The sequence below is a fragment of the Bos indicus genome, chromosome 10 (genome assembly GCF_029378745.1).
Source record: "Bos indicus isolate NIAB-ARS_2022 breed Sahiwal x Tharparkar chromosome 10, NIAB-ARS_B.indTharparkar_mat_pri_1.0, whole genome shotgun sequence".
Lineage (NCBI taxonomy): Eukaryota > Metazoa > Chordata > Mammalia > Artiodactyla > Bovidae > Bos > Bos indicus.
In genome coordinates this window covers 20,813,923-20,837,019 of record NC_091769.1, presented here as the reverse complement: position 1 = coordinate 20,837,019, position 23,097 = coordinate 20,813,923, and the positions used below count along the sequence as shown (strand labels likewise).

At 46.5% G+C, this 23,097-nt stretch overlaps 4 protein-coding genes across 10 annotated transcripts; 1 reads left to right on the top strand and 3 right to left on the bottom strand.

The window, feature by feature from the left end:
- The first annotated feature begins 2,210 nt into the window (after positions 1-2,210).
- Positions 2,211-7,078, top strand: TSSK4 (testis specific serine kinase 4). Of its 4 annotated transcripts, none has more exons than XM_070797087.1 (4): positions 2,211-4,554; positions 4,876-5,090; positions 5,480-5,861; positions 6,206-6,411. In XM_070797087.1, exons 1-4 carry the CDS (start codon positions 4,336-4,338, stop codon positions 6,236-6,238), a joined length of 849 nt encoding a protein of 282 aa, XP_070653188.1. In that variant the 5' UTR covers positions 2,211-4,335; the 3' UTR covers positions 6,239-6,411. The 4 variants fall into 4 exon arrangements, with proteins under 4 accessions (XP_070653188.1, XP_070653187.1, XP_019823835.1 ...); XM_070797086.1 differs by having other exon boundaries at positions 2,212-4,554; positions 5,498-5,861; positions 6,279-7,078; XM_019968276.2 differs by having other exon boundaries at positions 2,214-2,764; positions 6,279-7,078.
- Positions 7,079-7,466: 388 nt separating this feature from the next.
- On the bottom strand, positions 7,467-11,493 carry CHMP4A (charged multivesicular body protein 4A). Its single transcript, XM_019968277.2, has 6 exons — positions 11,104-11,493; positions 9,440-9,589; positions 9,175-9,352; positions 8,493-8,607; positions 8,199-8,334; positions 7,467-7,778 (listed from the first exon to the last, which is right to left on the bottom strand). The coding sequence occupies exons 1-6, from the start codon at positions 11,132-11,134 to the stop codon at positions 7,720-7,722; spliced, it is 669 nt and encodes a 222-aa protein (XP_019823836.1). The 5' UTR covers positions 11,135-11,493; the 3' UTR covers positions 7,467-7,719.
- On the bottom strand, positions 9,457-13,147 carry MDP1 (magnesium dependent phosphatase 1). Of its 4 annotated transcripts, none has more exons than XR_011568750.1 (7): positions 12,986-13,144; positions 12,806-12,866; positions 12,622-12,732; positions 12,187-12,294; positions 12,004-12,089; positions 11,686-11,830; positions 9,457-9,589 (listed from the first exon to the last, which is right to left on the bottom strand). XR_011568750.1 is itself a non-coding variant. In XM_070797089.1 (7 exons), the coding sequence occupies exons 1-7, from the start codon at positions 13,020-13,022 to the stop codon at positions 9,542-9,544; spliced, it is 606 nt and encodes a 201-aa protein (XP_070653190.1). In that variant the 5' UTR covers positions 13,023-13,147; the 3' UTR covers positions 9,457-9,541. The 4 variants fall into 4 exon arrangements, 3 of the variants coding, with proteins under 3 accessions (XP_070653190.1, XP_019823837.1, XP_019823838.1); XM_070797089.1 differs by having other exon boundaries at positions 11,994-12,089; positions 12,986-13,147; XM_019968278.2 differs by lacking the exon at positions 9,457-9,589 and having other exon boundaries at positions 11,635-11,830; positions 11,994-12,089; positions 12,986-13,147.
- An 881-nt stretch (positions 13,148-14,028) lies between these two features.
- On the bottom strand, positions 14,029-22,919 carry NEDD8 (NEDD8 ubiquitin like modifier). Its single transcript, XM_019968280.2, has 4 exons — positions 22,695-22,919; positions 15,217-15,264; positions 14,966-15,048; positions 14,029-14,398 (listed from the first exon to the last, which is right to left on the bottom strand). Exons 1-4 carry the CDS (start codon positions 22,710-22,712, stop codon positions 14,302-14,304), a joined length of 246 nt encoding a protein of 81 aa, XP_019823839.1. The 5' UTR covers positions 22,713-22,919; the 3' UTR covers positions 14,029-14,301.
- Positions 22,920-23,097: the final 178 nt, after the last annotated feature.

Genomic DNA, 23,097 nt, shown 5'->3' with positions numbered 1-23,097 from the left:
TTGCTGCAAGTTTTTTTTCTTTCTTTAATCTTAAAGATGTCCTATTTCCAGCACCCATGATTCTTTTTTTAAAAAAATTTAATATGATGTTTAAAGGTTTCTTTCCATTTAGTTATTACAGAATATTGTCTGTATTCCCCATGTTGTACATCCTTGAGCGTATCTTACACGCAGTAATTTGTATCTTCCATTCCCCCACCCCTGTATTGTCCCTCTCTCCCTCCTCACTGGTAACCACTAGTTTGTTTTTTTATCTGTGAGTCTGCTTATTTTTGTTAAATTCACTAGTTTGGGACTTCCCTGGCAGTCCAGTGGTTGAGACTCCTTGCTTCCAATGCTTGGAACGTGGTTGGGGAACTAGGATCCCACATGCCTCGAAGTGCGACCAAAAAAAAAAGTAAATTCACTAGTTTGCAACAACGGTTCTTAAATCTCAGTATGCATCAGGTTCAGCTAGAAACTTATTATAAACAGAGATACCTGGGTCCCCTCCCAAATCAGGATCTTGGGGAGGACATTACTGGGCATCAGTATTTTTTAACAAGCTCTGATTTTGATGCATACCAAAATTTAACCATGAGTACATAGGACAGAGCAAAAAAAAAAAAAACTTGGCATATTAGGCCTCTCAGACCTGGATCTAAATTACTTCTCCAGGTACATTCCCCTCTGGAACCCTATCCTGTATTTAAATTGAAATCTTGAATGTCATATTTTCTCAGGCCTGCAAGCTTCATATGGTTCATTCTGCCTATACTGTTCAATCCAGCATTCCCTGCTTACCTTTCTTTTGAACAGTACAAATGCCACCTTCTCTATAAAGCCTTCCCTTGCATCTCCTTTCAGACTTTGTTTATAGAACTTTATCTCACTGTACTATTTCGTTAACTTCTTTTTTTTTTTTAATTTTTATTTAAAATTAAAAAATAATAATAAAAAAAAATTATTTATTTATACCTGTGGCGGATTCATTTTGATTTCGTTAACTTCTTATGTGTCGGTCTCCCTTGCTAATTGCTAACTCCTCACAGGGGGATTATAATTTATCCATTTTGGTATCTTTAGCAAAGGATAAATCCTTAGCAAGCACAACCTAGCAGTGTTTTTGTATACAGTAGGCAGCTTAATGGAAACAGTGACAGACTTTATTATCTTGGGCTCCCAAATCACTACAGATGGTGACTGCAGCCATGAAATTAAGGAGCCATGAAATTGCTCCTTGGAAGAAAAGCTATGACAAACCTAGATAGCCTATTTTAAAAAGCAGAGACATTACTTTGCCAACAAAGGTCCATCTAGTCAAAGCTATGGTTTTCCAGTAGTCATGTATGGATGTGAGAGTTGGACCATAAAAAAAGCTGAGCACCGAAGAATAGATTCTTTTGAACTGTGGTGTTGGAGAAGACTCGTGAGAGTCCCTTGGACAGCAAGGAGATCAAACCAGTGAATCCTAAAGGAAATCAGTCCTGAATATTCTTTGGAAGGACTGATGTTGAAGCTGAAGCTCCAATACTTTGGCCACCTGATGTGAAGAGCTGACTCATTAGAAAAGACCCTGATGCTGGAAAAGATTGAAGGCAGGAGGAGAAGGGGCTGACAGAGGATGAGATGGTTAGATGGCATCACTGACTCAATGCACATGAGTTTGAGCAAGCTCTGGGAGTTGATGATGGACAGGGAAGCCTGGAGTGCTGCAGTCATGGGGTTGCAAAGAGTCAGACACGACTGAGCGACTGAGGCAGCTTAATACGCATTCTGTGCATGAACTGATTTACCTGCTATACATGATGAGAACAGAGGTGCCACCAAGTTGCCTATCCAGGGGAGCAGAAGACAGGCGGGGCTGGATGCGCCTTCTTCCCATGGTGTGTCCTGGACAGCTGCTCGTTTTGATAGACTGAGGATGTAGATCTGACTCCAACAGGACTTTCAGCCACCCTGCCAGCAGGATTATCAATAAATGAGAATTTACCAGTAGCCTATGGCATAATCTGTTGAAAGTTTTGTTTTGGAGGATGGAAGATAAAAGAAAATTTGATTCTTCCCTTGTTATTCCTTGTGTGCCATCCCCACCCCCCCACCCCATCATCTTAAATCCAGATAACCTCTCTTCCTCCGTCTTTCCCACCAGACTCGTTTCATTTCACAGAGACCTGCAGCCCCTCCCCCTGCCCTTTGGCCTTTTTCTTGCTTGTCTTCCTAACCCACGCAGCTTGGGTCTTTAGCCACCTTCTTGCCTGAGTTCTTGATTATCCTTTCACTGCAGCTGCCAAAGTGAAATCTTAATCTTGGGTCAGTTTGTCTGTTAATGTTCAAGCACCAATATCCAGGATGCTAAAAGAATCTTAACACTACACTGTGTTAAGATTGTGTCCATAAGCTGGGTTTTCCAGTCTCAGTGGGACCGTCAGTGCTGCCCAGTGTTCATTTTCCCAGTCAGCTCCCTCCCATTCTCCACAAGCCTTTCTTCTCAGATCTTTGACTTCATACCCCTTCTCTCATCAGTTGACCTTCCTTACAGCCTAGTGGGAGATGCAAGCAGGAAAAACAACAGACACTACATTAGACAAAGTATTGGAGCTGTGGGAGCACTCAGGAGGGAGGGACATCTGATTTGGACCTGAGCAGTCAAAGGCTTCCTTAAAATAGCACATCAGCTAAGCCCTGAAGAGAGTCACAGTCTGCCAGAACAGAGGGAACAACGAAGGAAAAGCAGTTGTTTGGCTGGAGCATTACATGTATGTTACAACAGAAAATTGGAGAGGTAAGTGGGGTCAAATTTGAAGTCACATAAAAGAATTTCGAGTTGATCCTAAGGAGAATGGGGAGGCACTGAACTATTGTGGGAACAAAATCATTTATTCCTGGATTTCACGGTGAACACACCAAGGGGAGAGGAGCAGAAGGCTTGCTGGAGTCATCAGTGAAGAAATGAAGGGTCTTGATGAGATCCTTAGGAAGGATGTAAAGGTCAGAGGAAATAAGGCTTGTAACAGAACCTTATTTCTATTAGTAACAGAGGGAGAAATAACAGAAATAAGGTTCTGTTACAGGGATGGATGGTGGGAGAGGCTCCAGGGAATCCTGGGGAATGGCTGGCTGGATGTAAGGAAAACTGGAGTCCAGGGTCATGGAAGGCAAGATAAGTGTGCATTTCAAGGTTAAGAAGCATGTCCATCCCCACCCCCATACATCCGAGTGATCCTTGTACCTGTCTTTATTCATATAAAGGTACGGAAGTGATGTTTTTTGATTTTGGACCCTAGGTCTCAATTGGTCATGCAGCTTCCGATTTTTTTTTTTTTTTCCACTTGGAATTCAGTGCAAAGTACGTAAGGCAACTTGAGCTAGTCTACTGAATAATGACATGATATGCAGCTCAGTTGGTAAAGAATCCGCCTGCAATGCAGGAGACCCCAGTTCAATTCCTCGGTGGGGGAGATCCCTGGAGAAGGGATAGGCTACCCACTCCAGTATTCTTGGGCTTCCCTTGTGGCTCAGCTGGTAAAGAATCTGCCTGCAATGTGGGAGACCTGGGTTTGGGTTGGGAAGATCCCCTGGAGAAGGGAAAGGCTACCTACTCCAGTACAGTCCATGGGATCACAAAGAGTAGGGCACGACTGAGCAACTTTCACTTCACTTCACTTATGCAGAAACAAACCAGCCTAGCTGAGATGATGTCACCAGATGAACTACTCAAGTGAGTCCAGCTCAATCTGTTCAAAAAAAAAAAAGCCACCTCCACAAAAAGAATATTTTAGATTCCTTAGAACATGCTTCTGCAATACCTTACCATTCTCTGTAATATTCTCACACTCAGGTGTTTCTCATGCTGGATTATAAACACTAGTAGCATAGGGTCTCTATTGGTCTTACTGGTAATTTTCCGGGATGCCACACACTGCCTGGCACATAGCAGGTACTCAATAAACATGATTGGTTGAAAGGACCAGATCCATGGAATGAGTCTCACCAGATTACAAAGGGATAATTTCCAGCAATGAAACTGCATTTCCTCTCAAGCCTTGTGGCCAGTGGTAGATAGAAGGTGAATTATGATGTGTGCAGAACATGGGACCTTGGGGAGTTCCGTAACCAAGAAGAGAAAGAAGTAACAACAGCCAGTGTAGATAAAAGAACTGCTTCTCCCTTCTTCCCCCTCCAAGTTCCTAGTGGAGAGCTGAGCCCAGCATCCCAGATTGCATAGGCAAGCTTTTGGAGACTTTAACTTCACTTTAAAGTTACCTAGCCTACAGCAGCTTAAGGTGTTGGCTTTCTAGGCAGACAGGAGGCTTTTAAGTAGCAAAGCTCTCTGCACTCAGCAAGCCCAACACCATGGGGAAGGGAGACATGGAAGCACCACCCACCTCGGCCTACCGCTCTGTCATGGAGGAGTATGGTTACGAAGTGGGCAAAGTCATTGGCAATGGCTCCTACGGGACAGTGTATGAGGCTTACTACACAAAGCAGAAGGTCATGGTGGCCGTCAAGATCATCTCAAAGAAGAAGGCCTCTGAGGACTATCTTAACAAGTTCCTGCCCCGTGAGATACAGGTTGGAAAGGGGTCTAGAAGAGGGAACTGATACCAAGATACTTAATGGTTCTCAAAAGGGGTACGGTTAGGAGGGGGTGGAGCCAGAAACCACTAAACCACGACTGAATGGCTCACTAGGCAGCTAGGAAAATTTAAGTTTCTTTCCACCTCACCTTCAGACCCTCCAAAAGTAAAAGTACAAAACAGGGTTTGTCCACAGGCCACCAGCCCTCTGGGGTTTGATTCTGTTGCAGAGTTCTAAAAAAGCAGCAGTGGGAGAGGAGGAGGGCTGGAGCACAGCTCCCTGCCTGGGTTTGATGGGTCCCTCTTCTGGAGCCAGGTGATGAAGGTCCTGCGGCACAAGTATCTCATCAACTTCTATCAGGCCATCGAGACCACATCCCGGGTCTACATCATTCTGGAGCTGGCTCAGGGTGGTGACGTTCTTGAGTGGATCCAGCGCTACGGGGCCTGCTCTGAGCCCCTTGCTGGAAAGTGGTTCTCCCAGCTGACCCTGGGCATCGCCTACCTGCACAGCAAAGGCATCGTGCACCGGTGAGGGCGCTGCCACTCAGACTGGGGCCTTTGGGCTCCAGGGGGTTTTATGCACATCTACTTTCTGCTCTCTTTCCCTCACCCTCCCCTCCTTGATCTCCCTCCTGAGAATCTAGGCCCATCCATCCACTTTAATCGTCTGCTCAAGAACACATATTAAGTGCCCCCTGTGAGCAGAGCACTTTATGAAAAGTGATGTTAAGCTCCCAGTAGTCCTTAGCTGCCATCCTCTCCCCTTTGGGTTCTGCTCACAACTCCCTGGCTTTCCTTCCTCTCTGCCCTGTGTCCTCATAATGGCATCTCTCTCCCTTTGCCTTTCCTCATCTCTAGCCTCTGACCCCTGGCCCTTCAGCTCCCAGTCTAATACTAAGCCCTCTCCTGACCCCCAGCCTTTCTGCTGCTGGTAGGGACTTAAAGTTGGAGAACCTGCTGCTGGACAAGCGGGAGAATGTGAAGATATCGGACTTTGGCTTCGCCAAGATGGTGCCTTCCAACCAGTCTGTGCGGAATAGCCCTTCCTACCGCCAAATGAACTGCTTCAGCCACCTCAGCCAGACCTACTGTGGCAGCTTTGCTTATGCCTGCCCAGAGATCTTGCTAGGCTTGCCCTACAACCCCTTCCTGTCTGACACCTGGAGCATGGGCGTCATCCTCTACACTCTGGTGGTCGCCCGTCTACCCTTTGATGACACCAATCTCAAGAAGCTGCTGAAAGAGACTCAGAAGGAGGTCACTTTTCCACCTAACTATGCCATCTCCCAGGAGTGCAAGGTGCTGGCTCCCCTAGGAGGGCTGAAGCCTTGGGTGCCCCGTAGGGAAGGAACACCCAACCTAGACCTCCCGATCCAGGGGAAGGCTCCCCGCCACCAGGGCTATCTCACGCCCACCCTCTGCCCTAGAATGGCAGGGAGGGCTTAAAGGGCCAACCCCTGGGCTTGCACCTGGGATGAGTGATGAGCAGGTTTTAGTCTCTATCTCTAGGCCAGAAGGGGATTCTGCAAGGTTCCCCTCAAGATATTGGCTTTCTGAGTAGACAGGAGGCTTTTAAGGGTAAAGTCAGGGCCACACTCCCTTTCACCAGAGTGGTGTGATGGGCTATCCTGCTTCTTCCTTAGGTCCAGCTGCTCATTGCCTGTGTGGCACAGTAGGGGGCCAGCTCAGCCAAGACCTCTCTCTCCCCTGCCCTAGAACCTGATCCTCCAGACGCTACGCCAAGCCCCCAAGCGTGCCACCATCCTGGACATCATCAAGGATCCCTGGGTGCTGAAGTTCCAGCCTGAGCAACCCACCCATGAGATCAGGCTACTCGAGGCCATGTGCCAGCCCCCCAGCACCACTAATCGTCACCAGTCCTTGGAAATCAGTACCTGAAAGTGGCAGAGGGGGGAGGGGGGTTGAAAGAGGAGCAAAGCAGGAGGGTCTGGGGATAAAAATCTTTTATACCAAAAATAAATAAGTCTAATTCTGTTTTAGTTTCATTAGCTGGAGTCACATTCTTTCCTCAGGGGACCCTTAGCAGGGAACAGTGCTGAGGGTGAGAGGTGGATTTCTGCCCAGAGCCTGTAACCAGTCATCTTGACACCAGTTAAGTCTAGATTGTAATTTACAGTGTAGCTCTTCTGTGGTTCTGAAGGTGGGCTGGGCGAGATGGGAGGAACACCTGCTTCGGAGACGCTTCACTGTTCTGGCTGAGGACATGCTCGCTGCTGTGTGTCTCCATGCACTCCACATGTTCAAGTAGTGGGGCAGAACTTGCTCTACCCTGGTTGCTCTGTTTGTCTACAGTCCAAAGGGACAGCACTGTTCATTCTTTTAGAAACCAGTATCAGGAGGTGGGCAATATTTTGGTTCCTTCCTCCTCCAAATGCCACCTTAACCACCACTGAAACAGTCCCGGGAGTTAGGGTCCCTCATTATTGTTCCTACACGTGGAAGTAACAGTTTCAAACCAAGCCTATTCACTATGCGTTCTGGAGAAAGCAAACCTATTTACCCCGTCATCCGTGTATTTCTCCTTTCCTATCTGTGAACGGGCTTAGTAAAAGGAATATGGGTAGTAAATCATGCGGCTCTCTTTGCAGTGGCACAATTGGGTAAAAAGGGATGAGGGAAGACTTAGGGGCAGCCCCACATGATTCTGGGATAACACTAGACGGCAGTTTCCTTACGCTCAGCACTAGGCATCCCTAGGACAAACCAGCTTGAGAGATGGAACAATATCTGCCTGGAACACACCAGGTTAAGATACTGGAAGCTCCATTTGTTCTACGCTACAGCTCCCCTTTCTCACTCTCATTGTCACTCATTTCTTGAGACAAAGCTCCAAGAACCAGGAGATGAGTTTCAGTGGTAGACAAGGCAGCATAAGCACTAGGGTTCCGTCCACCCAGTTTTATTGGGGATGAGGGCACTGTAATGCTATCCATGGGAGCCCAGGGGCTCTTCCCGTACCAATCCTTCTTCATAGTTGAGCCAGGGAAGGGAGGGCCACAGACCCTTTTCTCAGGCAGGGTCACACCACCACCCTCAGCAGGACCTACCAACAAGGCCATATTCCTTTAGCTCAGCATTTGGCACTTAAGGAAAAGAGAGCAACAAAGGCAGCGTCAAGCTGACAACCCCAGACTCATCAGGACACCCACTCAGCCAGCTGCTTTAGTTCCGCTTCATCTTCATCCGCTTTGGGAGCTTTGGAGACAAGGACACCCAGAGAAAGACAAGTGTTAAGGTCTCAGCAACTTCCAACCATCCCCTTCTGTAACACTAGGAACCTGCTGAATGCTCTCTCCCAGCAAAGAACCTAAGGGTATGGTCTTGCTTGCTGGGCTGCTGCTAATTCCCATAGCACCTTTGTGCAAATCAGAAGGTGCTCATTTCTCCCAGCATTTGCATCCCTAAACCAGGATACATGGTTTGTGGGGTGAAGGACAAGCTGGATCTCAGTCCCCATTCCCCTTCAGCCAGGTACCCTTATGCAGTTAACAACCTATGCAACTGTAGCAGTAACCCTCTCTGCCTGGATCCTTTGAGGCAGGATGGATGAGGAATAATTTCCCCCCTGTCTATCCCACCCTCAAGTCCTTGAGATGACAGAAGAGCCCTGGGCACCTGGCTCCGCAGGCAGATGTGTAGAGGGTGCACTGGGCAGTGCGACCGGGGGCTCCTCCTCCTCGTCACCCACGTGTAACAACTCTCGGGCCAATTCCTCCTGCTCCAGCTCCTCTAGCTCCTCCAACAGTTCATCCTGGATACGGGAGGACAGGCCACTCAGAACAAAGGAAAATTCTACTTCCAAAAACATACTTTTGGAGTTCCCCCCAAACCTGCCCCACAATTCTCTTGGGCATTCCTTCTGGCTGGTCCCATGCCTTCAACATTCCCTGACCCCTCTTGCCCAGTCACCTCATCCACGTCATCTCCAAAGCCCACAGGCCGAGAAATGGCATCTGAGATCTGCTGGGCCACCTCCTGTTGTTCTGTGATGTCAGCCATCAGTTCATCCACCTTGTCAATGTCCCTGAGAACAAGATACACAGCCCAGAAATCAGGTGACAATCCCCTTCATTTTTTAATCTCACATGAATGACGTCCCTCCTGCCTGTGGCTTCAGACTGACAAATCCAGGGCTACCAGGTAAAAGAGACCCCTGGAAAAGTATAAAGAGGCAAACATGGGCTGAGAAATGACATGAAGCCACAGTGGGGAAGACTGGTTGCTCTCTCTGAAGGGTCTTAAAAAATGAGAAAAATTGGGACTTCCCTGTGGTTCAGTGGTTAAGACTCCTCACTTCCACTGCTGGGGGCCCAGGTTCAAACCCTGATTGGGGAACTAAGATCCCATAGTTGCTCGGCACAGCCAAAAAGAAAAAAAAAAAAAAAAAAAACCCAGGAAATCATATTTCCTCCCTAGAATGTCCCAGCCAGCAGAGATCATCTTGTAGTAAGCAAGAAGGCTGACAGAGGTCTAGCCATCACAGGCGTCTCTACTCTAAATTCACATCTGGAGAGGTTTTAAGAGTCACAGCACAAAACCAAGCTACTCTCCCCAGTGCCTGGGTCCCCTCCTCCCCTCCCCCCATACCCACATGTCCTGGTAGGCCTTCTTCAAGCCTTGGGCAGCAAGCTCCATGGTACGAAGCACTTCTGCATTGGTGGTGGCATTCTCAATGGCCTCACGCTGAAATTCCAGGGTGGATAATGTCCCGTCGGTTTGTGCCAGCTGCTGTTCCAACCTTTTCTTCCTCCGCAAAGCCTGTAGGGCAGCTGATCCAGCCCACACCCTGAACATCAGAGCCAGAAGCCCTTGCCTCCCCCGGGCCCTCCCTGGTGGCACCTTTCCCTCCCCATTACCTCTCTTGTTCTTGGTCCCATGCTTCTTGGCAGCTTGTAGCTCCTGTTCAATCTTCTGCTCCAGAAATTCCTGTTTCTTGATCAATATCTTCTCCGTCTCCTTCAGTTTCTGTATTGCCTCTTCAGGGGTTGGCCCCTTCTCCTTCTTTCCTGGAATCCAATGGAGCAGCCCACATTGTGTGAAAGAAAAATATTAGCCAACGATTAAATGGCAACCCACTCCAGTGTTCGTGCCTGGACAATCCCAGGGACGGGGGAGCCTGGTGGGCTGCCGTTTATGGGGTCTCACAGAGTCGGACACGACTGAAGCGACTTAGCAGCGTGGAGTGCATGGTATGTGCCAGGCACTTAATAGTGTTGTTTTTAATCCCCAAATGACCTTCTATAATGAATGTACTAACTCCAGTTTACAAATGTGAAAACAGGCACAAAGAGGTTAACATTTTGATCTAAAATCACAACTACTGTAGTAAGAGACTGCAAGGGAACTGAAATGTGACAGTATGAATTCCAAAGCCAGTATCCTTTTTATTCCTAGCTACATTTCAAGTCATTTCCAATCTTTTTTTTTTCTTTTTTTTAGAACAATTTTGGATTTACAGCAAACTGAGCAAGTGGAAGGTACAAAGACTTCCCGTGTGCCGCCGGCACCCACACATGCATAACCTCCTCATTATCTCGTTCCCCACCAGAGTTCAATCACGTTTTATAATCAGTGTTCCACTTGTTATCCTAGAAGATACTCAAGGTCCTGACTCCACAGCATCAAAGTGAACAGAGCATAGAGGCTAAAGAAAAAAAGTCTGATCTCAATTTTCCCCTGTATCTTCTGCACTTCTAACAGACTTATTTTTTAAAAAATAAAAAAGCTGAAGGCCTGAGCCTGCTTAAGATCCTTCTATACTCTCCACTGCCTACAGAATAAAATCCAAAAAAGGTTTTTTAACAAGATACACAGGGTCCTTCACACACACACACACACACACACACACACACACACACACCCACCCACCCACCCACCCACCCACCCACCCATACTCAGAGGTCAGAACTTCTTTTCCCTAAATATACCACACTTCTCCCTGCCTCTGTTTTGCACAGTTACCTTTTCCTAGAGAACCTCAACCACCCTCCCACCCCCGCCACCCTCCACCCACCCCTCCACCCACCCACCCGCCGCTTGGCATACTGCTAGACTCCGGATCACCACCTAGCACCCTGATTCTTCTGTGTACCCCCTGGCTTTCGGGAAAATCTCCATCACGGAGTTGCCACACCACACTGTAAATGCCAGATTTTGCCTGTCTCCCCCACCTCAGAGGAGCTCAAGAGGGCTAACTTTCTTGGGTCACCTCAGATTGCCTCCGGCCCAGCATGAAGGAAGCACCAGTGCTTTGGAAAGGACTGCATGCCAAGAAACTCGTCCCCAAAGCCTCAACAGTGGGAGCCAGCACAGTAGCCACGCCCTCCACTCGCGCCCCCTCCGGGGCCTCAGGCTCTTCCCTCCCAGGAAGGCAGCTGGAACCGCGCACGCAGACAAGGCGGCGGTGCTGGCTCGGGAGAAGGCCGGGCTATAGGGGTTTTCCAGACAGCGTCTCCTGCTCTCCCCGCCTCCAGCCCCCTGCGGCCAGCACCTCCCGGGGACCAGTCTTGCCCGGGCTCACCCCTCCCGAACAGCCGGCCAAGCCCACTCATCGCGACCCTCGCCTCTCCCGCCTCCGCCCCACGGTATCCCGTGCGCTTCCGCCTTGCTCCCGAGTAGGTGCCGTACGCCTCACTCCGAGACCGGCCTCGGCCAATCCCTCCTTAGGGCACCGCGGCGACATCATCAACAGGCGCCAGTGAGACCACTGCTATCACGTGAGCCAACACACCAGCCCCAAACCCACGCGCTCCTCTCAAAGCGGCCGCTTAGTTTCCCGCTGAATAAAAAGGCCGCCCCACTCCAACCCGCAAACAAACTCTTTGTTTCCTGGAAAGAAATGTGCAGGGTAATGCACCCTACTACTTGGGGCCAGTGCAAGAGTTTTTTACGCCCTTGACAGAGCTCGGGAGAGGGGTGGGAATGGGGAGCGCACAAGGAGATCGTAGTCGGTTTGCCACAAGTTCATAAGGCGGATCCAGTGCCTCACGTTCTGGTCTTTGCACCTCTGGATGGCCCACCCCAGGTCAAAACAGAAACAACCCACACAGGGTAAGATCTCTTCTGCCGCACACAAATACACTTTAATAATTTACAAATGGACCTGAAAATGCCCTCCTGATTTCCTTTCAGTTCTGTGCCTCAAATGACTGGACCTCAGAGTCCAGCTTGGGCCTTTGTGAATGCATCTAATCCTTGAGTTAGGGTTTGAAGGCTCATTCCATGCTGGACATGAATGCAGGTAACACCTAGAAAGAAAAGAAGCCACATTTCATCAGGCCTTCAGGGCTCCCAGTTAGGACTCTCGCCTTTTTGGGGGCATCACCTGCATGCAGACTATCCTGTACATACCTCCCAACCCTTTCCCTCTTAGGAAGCCTTTCTCCTCATTCCCCAAATGGCTAGCCTCACCACTTAGTACCCAATTTGCTGACATCTACGATGTTCCTCTTCTCATCATCAAAGAAGATCATCTGAGAGAAAGGAACTCCAGTCTTCCGCTGCAACCTGTGCAAGACACGCTGGGAGTGACCACGCTGGCTTCTTAGCCCCTCCAGTCTCCCTGGTCTTCTCTCTCCCTGCTTCACCATTTATCGCTTCATACCTCTCAAAGTGCGTGACTTTGCTGCCTGGATAGATTTCCCGATGAACAAAGTATCTGACAAGGTCAAAGAGCTCCAGCAGCTGGTTGGCTCCTTCAACCTCACCTGTCCTGAAAAAAGGTGTAGTAGATGGGGAGAATGGAGGGCCAAGGCTGCAAGTGAAGTTAACGTGTAACCAGGGGGAAATCAACTTCTTGTTTGTCCGGGATGGGCAAGCATCTTCCGTCCAGCTTCAATTCCATATCCTTCCTGCCTGATACGGGTACCACTGAGCCAATGTTTATAAAGTTACAAAATGCACAGCAGAGGGTACAATTCGAAAATGTACAAATACCTGCAAATTTGCGCGGCCTAAATTTTTGCAGCCAAAGGGTTACACGGAAGTCTCCTCATGCACACATCTCTCAACATTAGACCGACTCAGCCCCTCTTCTTACCGTGAAGCGGCCGCGATGGGTACTCCCAGGCCCCGCAATCGTTCCAGGACCTCAGGCACCTCAGGGTACAGTTGGATGCTCTGGCCCCGCCTATCTCGTACAGTTCCGTCACTGGAGACGGCGAGAGTGCGCTCAGCTCCCGCGGAGCCCCGCCTGGCCCCAGGCCTCCCCAGCCCTGCCTCACCTGCTCTTGTGGAACGGGGGGTCTACGTGCGTGTCCACCCAGAACGGCCAGAGCGTGTAATCTGCGAGAGGGAGAAGATGAGGGTGTCTCAGCCTGCGAGGGCGCAGGGCCTCGAGAGCAGCTACTGGGCTTTGGAGAAATACTGTGCCTTACGAAACTTTCCCCAACCCGGTCCCTCACCTAGATCGAAGACTGCGAGTTTGGGGAGTCGCGCCATGACCCGTGCCCGCAGGCTGTGCGCACGGAGGCAGGCCTTGCTCTCACAGCTCAGTGGCCGCCGGCGGGCCTCAGAGAAACGGCGACTAGAGCGTCGCCAAGCCGAGCGGGGAAGGTCGGCCCAAGACCGCACAAGGGCGCCCTCTGGTGGTGGAGGAGGGGAAGGACCTCAGCAAAGTACCGTCGCCGACAGCTCCTATGACCCTCAGGTCTCTGCAAGGTCTTGTTTCTCCATCCAACCCAGGCTCATCATATACTACTGAACTAGAGGAGCCAAGGAAGGGAAGCCCTTTCTTCTAGTACCCCTCTCTCATTTTATCTCACCGAGACCTAAAGTGATCCATCATAGCTCATCACTCCTCATCCTATCTCAATATCAGCCTCTCCATGGTATAGAAACCTAAGCCCTCAGCAATATTCCAGCCATAAAAGAATGTAGTGTTGATTAAGCTCTTGAGGGCTTTTCTTGAACCAGGCCCAAATGTCCTGTAGCATCTCAATGGGGGAGAACTCACTCTCCTGGTTTCTACCACCCACATCAGTAGTATGCTGAAAGAGATTTAACAACCAGTTTGGGGGGAAGGACTGATTTGTATTGTCAATTTCTGTAAATACTCTTGACCATGGCCAATTTCAAGCTACCAACATGAAGTAAGTTAATATGGGGCTGGGAAAGATGCCAACGATTAGCTCTGGCACAAGTAACAGTTGGCTCTAGCACACTCCTGAGTATACACTTACAGTTTGAGAATTCCTCTAAGGGTATGTTCCCTTCCATTGTCACAGTCCTTCAACCTGGTGTAACTGGGTGTGCACTGGGTCCGTTCTGGGTTTTTTTGGCCACACCCAAAACTAAGATCCCACCCGTTTTGTGGGATCTTAGTTCCCCAACCAGGGACTTAACTCCAGCCCTTAGCAGTGAAAACAGGGAATCGTAACCACTGAACCACTGGGGAATTCCCTGGGTCCACTTTGATTTCAGTCACATTTGTGCAATAGAAGAAAGATTCCAGGAGGTCAAGAAATATTTTATTGAGAACCAGGGACACAGCCATAAGAGAGGGAAGCACACAGGACTGCAAACTAAAACCCAATAGCCAGCAAGGGCCCTTTGGGCCAGGAACACTGCCTCCTGGGGTCCTCACAATCTCCCACCAACAGACACACAAGACTGGGCATCCAGGGGAGGGGGTAGTGGCTCTGGTGTCCCACAGAGTGAGAGGATATATGATGCCTCATTATGAGTGACAGGGCAGGGAGGTAAAATGGAGCAGAGTCCGTCACTGCCTAAGACCACCTCCTCCTCTCAGAGCCAACACCAGGTGGAGGACTGAACCACCTAATATCTTGTAATCAGCTGCTGTCTTCTCATCATTCCTACAGGAAGAGGCAAAAAAGAAAAAAAAAAAGGTATTAGCAATACCCTTTAGAGTGGCGTTCTTAACCTGGGTTTCACGGATCTCTGGAGATCTATGAATGCATATGAGAAAAAAAATTACATCTTTTATATTTTTACTAATCCCCAACTGTAACTTGATATTTCTTTCAATTTTGAACACAGACAAAAGCCCACAGGGGTATTAGCAATATGGGTAACCTGTTAACAAGAGAAATTAGAGATATTTTCAGACTTCCCTGGTGGCTGAGTGGTAAAGAATCAACCTGCCAATGCTGGAGACAGAGGTTCAATCCCTGATCTGGAAAGATCCCACATGCCGAGAAACAACTAAACCCATGTACCACAACTGTTGAGCCTGTGCTCTAGATCCCGGGAGTTGAAACTACTGAAGCCCACATGCCCTGTAGCTGGTGCTCTGCAACAAGAGAAATCACGGCGTTGAGAATCCCATGCACTTCAACTACAGCAAAGGCAGCACAGCAAAGACCCAGCATAGCCAAGAAAAAAAACCCATCAGCATACTTTCATTTCCATTCCATACTTACATCTGTTTGCCACTGTAGATGAGCCGCTGCTGCTGTGGTGGAATTCCCTCTTTCTCCTCCACACGCTCCTTAATTCGTTCCACCTTTAGGGGTACAAGTAGTCAGGGGCTGCTCAGGGGGAGGGACCATGGAAGTGGAAAGAACAAGAGCTATGCAGATAGCATGAGAGCAAAAGGACTAAGTTCATCAGCATACCCAGGCAAAGGTACATGTAGGGAGATAGGCTTGGAGAGGTACTGGGCATACATTACCTTGTCCGTGGGTTCAATGTCAATCTCAATCTCCTTTCCGGTCAGCGTCTGAAATAGGCAAGGGTTTCCTGAGTCTTATAGTTCAGTATACAATTTGTCTCCTAGGTAAAACATCCTGGCCTAGCCTTGGGGGATCGACTTCCTTTTGAGAAATGCACACTCTCAGCAAAGTTGATTTGAAGTGTCAGGAGTATTTGCTCATACCCAATTTCAGACATTTTTAGGCTGTGAACAACTTTGACAGGGGAAGAGTCTGTAAACCATTTGACCTCTTAATCTCACAGGTCATCTCATCCCCCACCCAATTAGAATCCATGAGGATACTATAACTCCTTTGGATAAGACGTCAATGAGAGTTGTCCTAAGGAGAGTATTCCTTTGAAAAGGACCTTGTTTTATGTACTAATGCTAGAAATTAACACTCAGATAATTCAAAGCATTCTCAAGGACACTAGAGATCACCTCTGACCAGCTTTTTAAGCCATACTAGAACTCAACATTCTATTCTTCTGTATCTTCTCCAGATTTTCACCTAAATCCTAAAATTGCAGCTCTGGTCTTCTTGACTTCTTCCATAGGCTAAAGGTTGCTGATACCCAAAACACAACTGTACACTTACAAATACTGTGCTTCATCCTATCTTATCTCCCATCCATCCTTGCTCTTAAAAGTTCCACCTGCATCAGTCTACAGTAATCTAGACTACAAATGGACAGTCTAATTTAGGGGCATTTTCTTTGCTTCTACTGTTTTCCTTGTTGCCATCCCCTCTTCCACTCCTTCTCAAACCTTTAAGGGACCCTTTAAGATTGATGGCTTGTCACCAATGCACTTTAATAGATATTACAGCTAGTTAAGTGTCAAACTCTCCAATTTATACTCCAACTTCTTAAAGGACAGAGACTGTTCAATCTTCCCAGTCTAAGCACAAAGTATGGTGTTTGACATATAAGCAGTCAATAAATAATAATGGAAAGGCTAAATACACTGGTGGCTCAGACGGTAAAGCGTCTGCCTACAACGCAGGAGACCCAGGTTCAATCCCTGGGTCAGGAAGATCTCCTGGAGAAGGAAATGGCAACCCACTCCAGTATTCTTGCCCGGAAAATCCCATGGACGGAGGACCCACAGTCCATGGGGTCACAAAGAGTCGGACGCAACTGAGCAACTTCACTCACTAAATACACTGAAGATCATGTTATGATCACAGCCAACACTTACTGAACACTTTCTAAGAGTCAGAAACTATACCAAGTGTCTTAAATGCATCAATATTTAATCCTTGCAAGTAACTTGAGATATGTACTATTCCTATAACCATTTATAGATCAGGAAAATGGGGTTTGGACAGGTTAAAAAGCATGCCTATGATGTCAAAAGGACAGTGTGGATCCAAACACAAATTCGCTGGCCCCAGAACCAGAGCTTTTAGCTCCATATTCAGCACTGCCTGAGTCTGGCTGATCTAGTGCATGCGTGCTCAGTTGCCAAGTCGAATCTGACTCTTTATGACCCCGTGGACTGTAGTGCGCCAGGCTTCTCTGTCCATGGGACTTTCCAGACAAGAATACTGGACGAGGTTGCCATTTCCTTCTCCAGGGGATCTTCCTGACCCAGGGATCGAACCTGCATCTCCAACTCCTTCCTTGGCAGGTGGATTCTTTACCACTGAGCCACCTGAGAAGCCCAGGTGACCTAGTATTGGGACTCGATGTACACTCCTGTGGCAGATAACAAAATAACATATGGTTCCCACTTATGGGGTCAGAATGAAGAAAGGACATAAGACCTAATTTCTCAACCATGACAATGGCTCAGTACTAAGGATATTAAAAAAAAAAAAAATGCAGGAGTAACTCCCTTGGATTGACCTGTTTGGATGCAAAATAATAAATTACAATAGTGATTCTTAAGTTTCCACCCCAAACCAAGCTGGTCTATATGAAAATTCAATAGTCTATGTTAAAATGAGAAAAGGAATAGCAACAGTGAGATTTTCATGAAGCTAAATATGTGCATGCGTTCTCGATTGTGTCTGACTCTTTGTGACCCCATGGACGGTAGCCCGCCACACTCCTCTGATTTTCTGCAAAAATACAGGAGCAGGTTGCCATTTCCTACCCCAGAGAACCTTCCCAACCCAGGGATCGAACCTGTGTCTCTTGCATCTCCTGCACTGGCAGGCAGATTCTTTACTACTGTGCCACCTGGGAAGCCCTGAAACTAAATATATTCAGCTGTTAAAAATCCTTTCATGAAATGACAGTGACAATATACGGTATTTTTTTTAGGCTCTTTCCTGACCAAATGAAAAGTATACAATTCTGCGTTGTCCACAAATATTTCACTTTATTGTTCTTAATGCAAAGACTCTTTAACCAGACAATTCTATCTTTAGGTAACTAACCTAAAGGAAAAACTTGAAATTTCAGTACATATTCAAAGAGGAACATATAAAGTATACTGTAACACACACTGGAGAAGGAAATGGCAACCGATTCCAGTGTTCTTGCCTGGAGAATCCCAGGGACGGGGGAGCCTGGTGGGCTGCCGTCTATGGGGTCGCACAGAGTCGGACACGACTGAAGCGACTTAGCAGTAGCAGTAACACCTTTTATAAAAGCAAAACACTAGAAATAGCTTGCTGCTGCTGCTGCTGCTGCTAAGTCGCTTCAGTCGTGTCCGACTCTGTGCGACCCCATAGACAGCAGCCCACCAGGCTCCCCTGTCCCTGGGATTCTCCAGGCAAGAACACTGGAGTGGGCTGCCATTTCCTTCTCCAATGCATGAAAGTGAAAAGTGAAAGTGAAGTCGATCAGTCGTGTCCGACTCTTAGCGACCCCATGGACTGCAGCCTACCAGGCTCCTCTGTCCATGGGATTTTCCAGGCAAGAGTACTGGAGTGGGGCACCACTGCCCTCTCCGAGAAATAGCCTAATGCCTATTAATAAGAAAACAAACTATGGTACATCCATAGAATGATATATTTATTATGCAACAGCTTATACACAGACATGGAAAGATCTAAAAGAATATACGATTAGTATCACTTTCTACATGTAGATATATACATACATACATAAAAAGGATTAAAAGTATACATATCTCTTAAAATGATGATTATCCTTGAGAAGAGGAGTAGGACTGAGCACAGGGTTTACCAAACCTGACTCTCCCTTTATCTGTACTATTTACATTTCTAATAAAAATATATTCCTTTATCATATGGATATTAATAAATATTCATTCTGATTTAATAATAACAATTTTTAAAGAGTACAAAAAACTCTAACAGGAGGCCTAGAACTGCCCTCCCAAGAGTTGGATGCTTGTGCTTTACAAGGTTTGAAAAAAATTACTGGTTTATAAATTCTAAAAGTCTAGGACTGGTTCTCTTGTTTCTGAGATTGACTACAAAAGCCTATGAATGTATCCAGACAGCATTCTGGCATATGGCATCCCAGCAACAACGCTTCTGGGAAAATAATATGTCCAAAAATATATCTATGATAATGGGACTGCAACCTTTTGAAACTGCAAAACTAGAAAGAGCAATTTAAGGTTAAATTGAAGGTTAAATAAATTATGGTACAGACACAGGGGGAAAACCACAGACTCCTCAAATTGTGTTTAGATTAATAGTATAATTCTAATTTTGTAAATAAATAAATCAACATATGTATTTATATGCTTTCAAAAAAGTTTGAAAGGATATACACATCAGTGCTTTTGAGTTGTGAGATTATGGCTGACTTAAATTACTTTTTTTGTGCTTTTTTGTATTTTCCTTTTTTAAAAACCATGAACACTCTGGAATAAAAAAAAAAATTAAAATAATGTCCTTGATGAGAGTAAAGTAGCACCGTCTACTAGAGATAGAAACTTAGTAACAGCCACATATACAATATTAAATATTCTAGTAGCCACATTTTTTTAAGGTGCAATTTTAATATTCTGAAACCCAATATATGCAAATTATTAATATATTTTACATTCTTTTTTCTAACTAAATCTCCAAAATCCTGTGTGCATTTCATACTTACAGCACACTTCAATGCAGATGGTAAGTTTTCATCTCAAATACTTGATCTGTATTTAAATTTCATAATTTACAGTTGATGAGACTTCCCTGGTGGTCCAATGGTTAAGAATCCACCTTGCAACGCAGGGGATCAGGGTTCGATCCCTGGTAGGGGAACTAAGATCCCACACGCCAAGGAGCAACTAAGCCGGAGTGCCACAACTACTGAGCCGGAGTCCATGTGCCACAACAAAAGATCCCACATGATGCAACCAAGATCCAATGCAGCCACATAAATAAGTATTCAAAAGATTAAAATTTTTTTCATAATTTACAGTTGAAAAAGATTTACATTCCCAACTTGTTCCAAACAAGTTAAAAGGTTTCCCAGCAATGGCACCCCACTCCAGTACTCTTGCCTGGAAAATCCCATGGACAGAGGAGCCTGGTAGGCTGAAGTCCATGGGGTCTCTAAGAGTCGGACAGGACTGAGCGACTTCCCTTTCACTTTTCACTTTCATGCATTGGAGAAGGAAATGGCAACCCACTCCAGTGTTCTTGCCTGGAGAATCCCAGGGACGGGGGAGCCTGATGGGCTGCCGTCTATGGGGTTGCACAGAGTTGGACATGACTGAAGTGACTTAGCAGCAGCAGTAGCAAGGGCTGAATAAAGTTTTAGTTCTTATATTTAACTAAAATGAAATACAAATAAAATAAATAACTGAAATAAAACTTCCAATTCCTCAGTCTCACTGGCCACATTTCAAGTGCTTGATAGCCCACGAGGGCTAATGGGCACTGTGCTGGACACGGCTCAGCATTCCAGCTTATGTAGGAAGCAACAATAAAATCAGAATATCCCCATTTTGTAAACTCCAGTGCAATAATAGATCTAGGCAACTACTAACATCACAGAAAGCAAAACCACCTGACAGAAGTAAATGTCACAAAACCACCCCTGAATTATTCTCATATGAACAGACAAACAGAACTACCTGAGCCTCTAGATCTTATTATCAATTGACAGGAAATAAAGAGGAAAGAGATATATTAAAAGACTACATGGGGATGTAGTCAGCAAAATCCAAAACATAGGAAACTCTATGGGGCCAATAATCTAGGTTATTAAACAAGAAAAAATCAGGGAAATGTAGAATTACAATTTTAAAGAGGCCTAAAATACTTACCAACCAAGCACAATGTATGAATTTTAATTGGATCCAGATTCAAACAAATTGTAAAAAATAAATAAGACAATGATAGTGAGGAGTTATCATTGATTTTTGAGGTGTAATAATTATGGTTATGTTAGGAAAAAAATTCTTTTTTACAGATAAATACTGAAATATGTACAAATAATACATGGTACACTATCTGGGGTTTGCTTCTTAAAATATCAAGTAAGAAAAGTAGTCAGTATAAATAAAATAGGATTGGCCATGAGATGATAGTTTTGAAACTGTGTATAGGGTGCTTTGGGCTTCCCTGGTGGCTCAGTGGTAAAGAATCCGCCTGCCAATGCAGGAGACGGGTTTGATCCCTGGGTCCAATCCTTGGGCTGGGAAGATGCCCTGGAGAAGGAAATGGCAACACACTCCAGTATTCTTGACTAGGAAATCCCATGGACCTAGAGGAGCCTGGTGGACTACAGTCCATGGGATCACAAAAGAGCTGGACATGACTTAGTGACTAAACAACAACATAGGGTGCATTATTCCTTCTCTTTGCTGTTTATATGTTTGAAATTGTCCATAAATTAAAACTGCCTAAAACTGAACAATTAAAAATAAATAAATAAAACCGAACAATTTTAAAAGATCACGTCATACTGGGTTTCTTCCCTCAAATCTGATCATTGTGACCTAGGAATACATCTAATGGTATTCAACTGAACTATGATGAAGCTAAACTTAACATTCTGCTCTAAGCACTGGAGGGGATACAAAAGAAATTAAGTGACTCAGCCTCTGTCAACAATCTTTTTCAAGTGAAGATTTACAATCAACAGACAATGAGACATACAATTAATAAAACAAACCAACATACAAGGAAATGCCATACTGATTATTATTGTCCAAATACAAAAGTTCAATGACAAAATGCTGTGGTGGGGGAAGACCAACAGTGATTAATTTAAACCTGACTGAGGTAACATTTCACTGCCTTATAACAGCTAAAATAAAGACGGGTGCAGAGCAGCTAGAATGCTTACTCATTGCAGGTGGGGATGTAAAATGGTGCCACATTTTGGAGAACTGTTTGGCAGTTTCTTTTAAAGTTATACATGACCTAGTAATTCCATTCCTTGGTATTTATCCAAAGGAAATGAAAATATGTGGTTTAGTTGCTAAGTCGTGTCCAACTCTTGTGACCCCCATGGACTGCAGCCTGCCAAGCTCCTCTGTCCATGGGATTCTCCAGGAAAGAATACTGAAGTGGGTTGCCATTTCCTTCTCCAGGGGATCTATCTTCCTGACCCAGGAATCGAACCCAAGTCTCCTGCACTGCAGGCGGATTCTTTACTGACTGAGCTATAAGCTGTAAGTCATTATTCAAATTTTAAAAAACAATGACCTTTAAAATACTGCTTGGCCCCAATCCTTAGCTAAGAGGTAGTTCAGAAGAGCTAAAGATGTTAATTGCTATTATGCGTGGTAAATACACTAAGGAGCAGACGCAGTAACGACAGACTTACTTAGCAGTTAAAAAAAAAAGTTTAACGTTGCACTGCACCAATTGTTAGTTTTTGTCCCTCCGTCTTAAGGCACAAAGGAGGAAACTGCAGGTAGGGCTAATGAGGGTTGGGAATTAGTGAAGAACCATGGGAGGCGGGATGGAGATCGCGTACTAGGATACTGATAACTTGCCTCAGTCAAGGAACTGAGGCTAGTCCAGGATGCTGGCTCAGAAAGGCAGGCGCTGACTGAACACGCTCCCACCTTTGGTTCCTGAAGGAAGGCTGAGATACTACATCTTGGCAACAACTAGCCAAGGCTTACAGTCTAGTTTCTGGGAGGCCCCATTTCCCACAAAAGGCTAACGCTTTTGTGCTGTGCTGTACTCGGAGTAGCCTACGTTAGGCGCTGGGAGAACCGGGTAACTTGGGATGAAGGATGGGGAACAGAGCTCATTCCAAAAAAACCGAGAGATAAGGAGGCCAAGATGCTGCTAGGCCTTCTCTAAGACCGCGGGGGTGCATACAAACAGCGAGACTTCGGACAAAGGCAGCCCTGAAGTAAAAGCAGGTAAGGAAAAGTCTCCTGACGGGGCCAGCCCCCTGCTCTCAAAGTCCTCTTGGGCCTCCCCCCTACCTCCCGGCACCCCTCGCGCGGAGCCCCGAAGCTGTCAACCCCCTCCAGGCTCGGGAAAGGCGTGGTTTTCCTTCCCGGTTTCTCCCTTAAGGCACAGCGGCCAGCCCAGTACCACTGCGTCTTGGCAAGGCTGGTGGTGCTCCCACCTTCACTTTAATTAGCATCTTCTTCTCAGTTTGGGGCTGCACACAGGCAAGTTGCTGCTTCTGCCGCTACGGTCGCCGATGCCTCTCCCCAGCACTCCGCCGGCAGGAATCACTTCTACTTCCGGGTCACAGCCAGGCTCCACCCCTGCCTCGCATTCCCCCTCTCCCTTCTTTCCAAGGGGTTCCGGAAAGGCTCAGGAATATTTCTGCGTTTCGTTTCGGTAGCGTAGTGAAAGAAAAAAAAGAAAGTAAAAAGGCAGCCAGCTTAGTCACAGCAGAGATGACAATTCTGAGAGTCCCCAGTGAGTTGGGGCTAGTAATAAGAGGGCACGGAACGAACTACTCCTCCCATCATGCCAAGGGGCAGCTCCGCGCGTCTCACTCTGGGAGTTGTAGTCCCCTG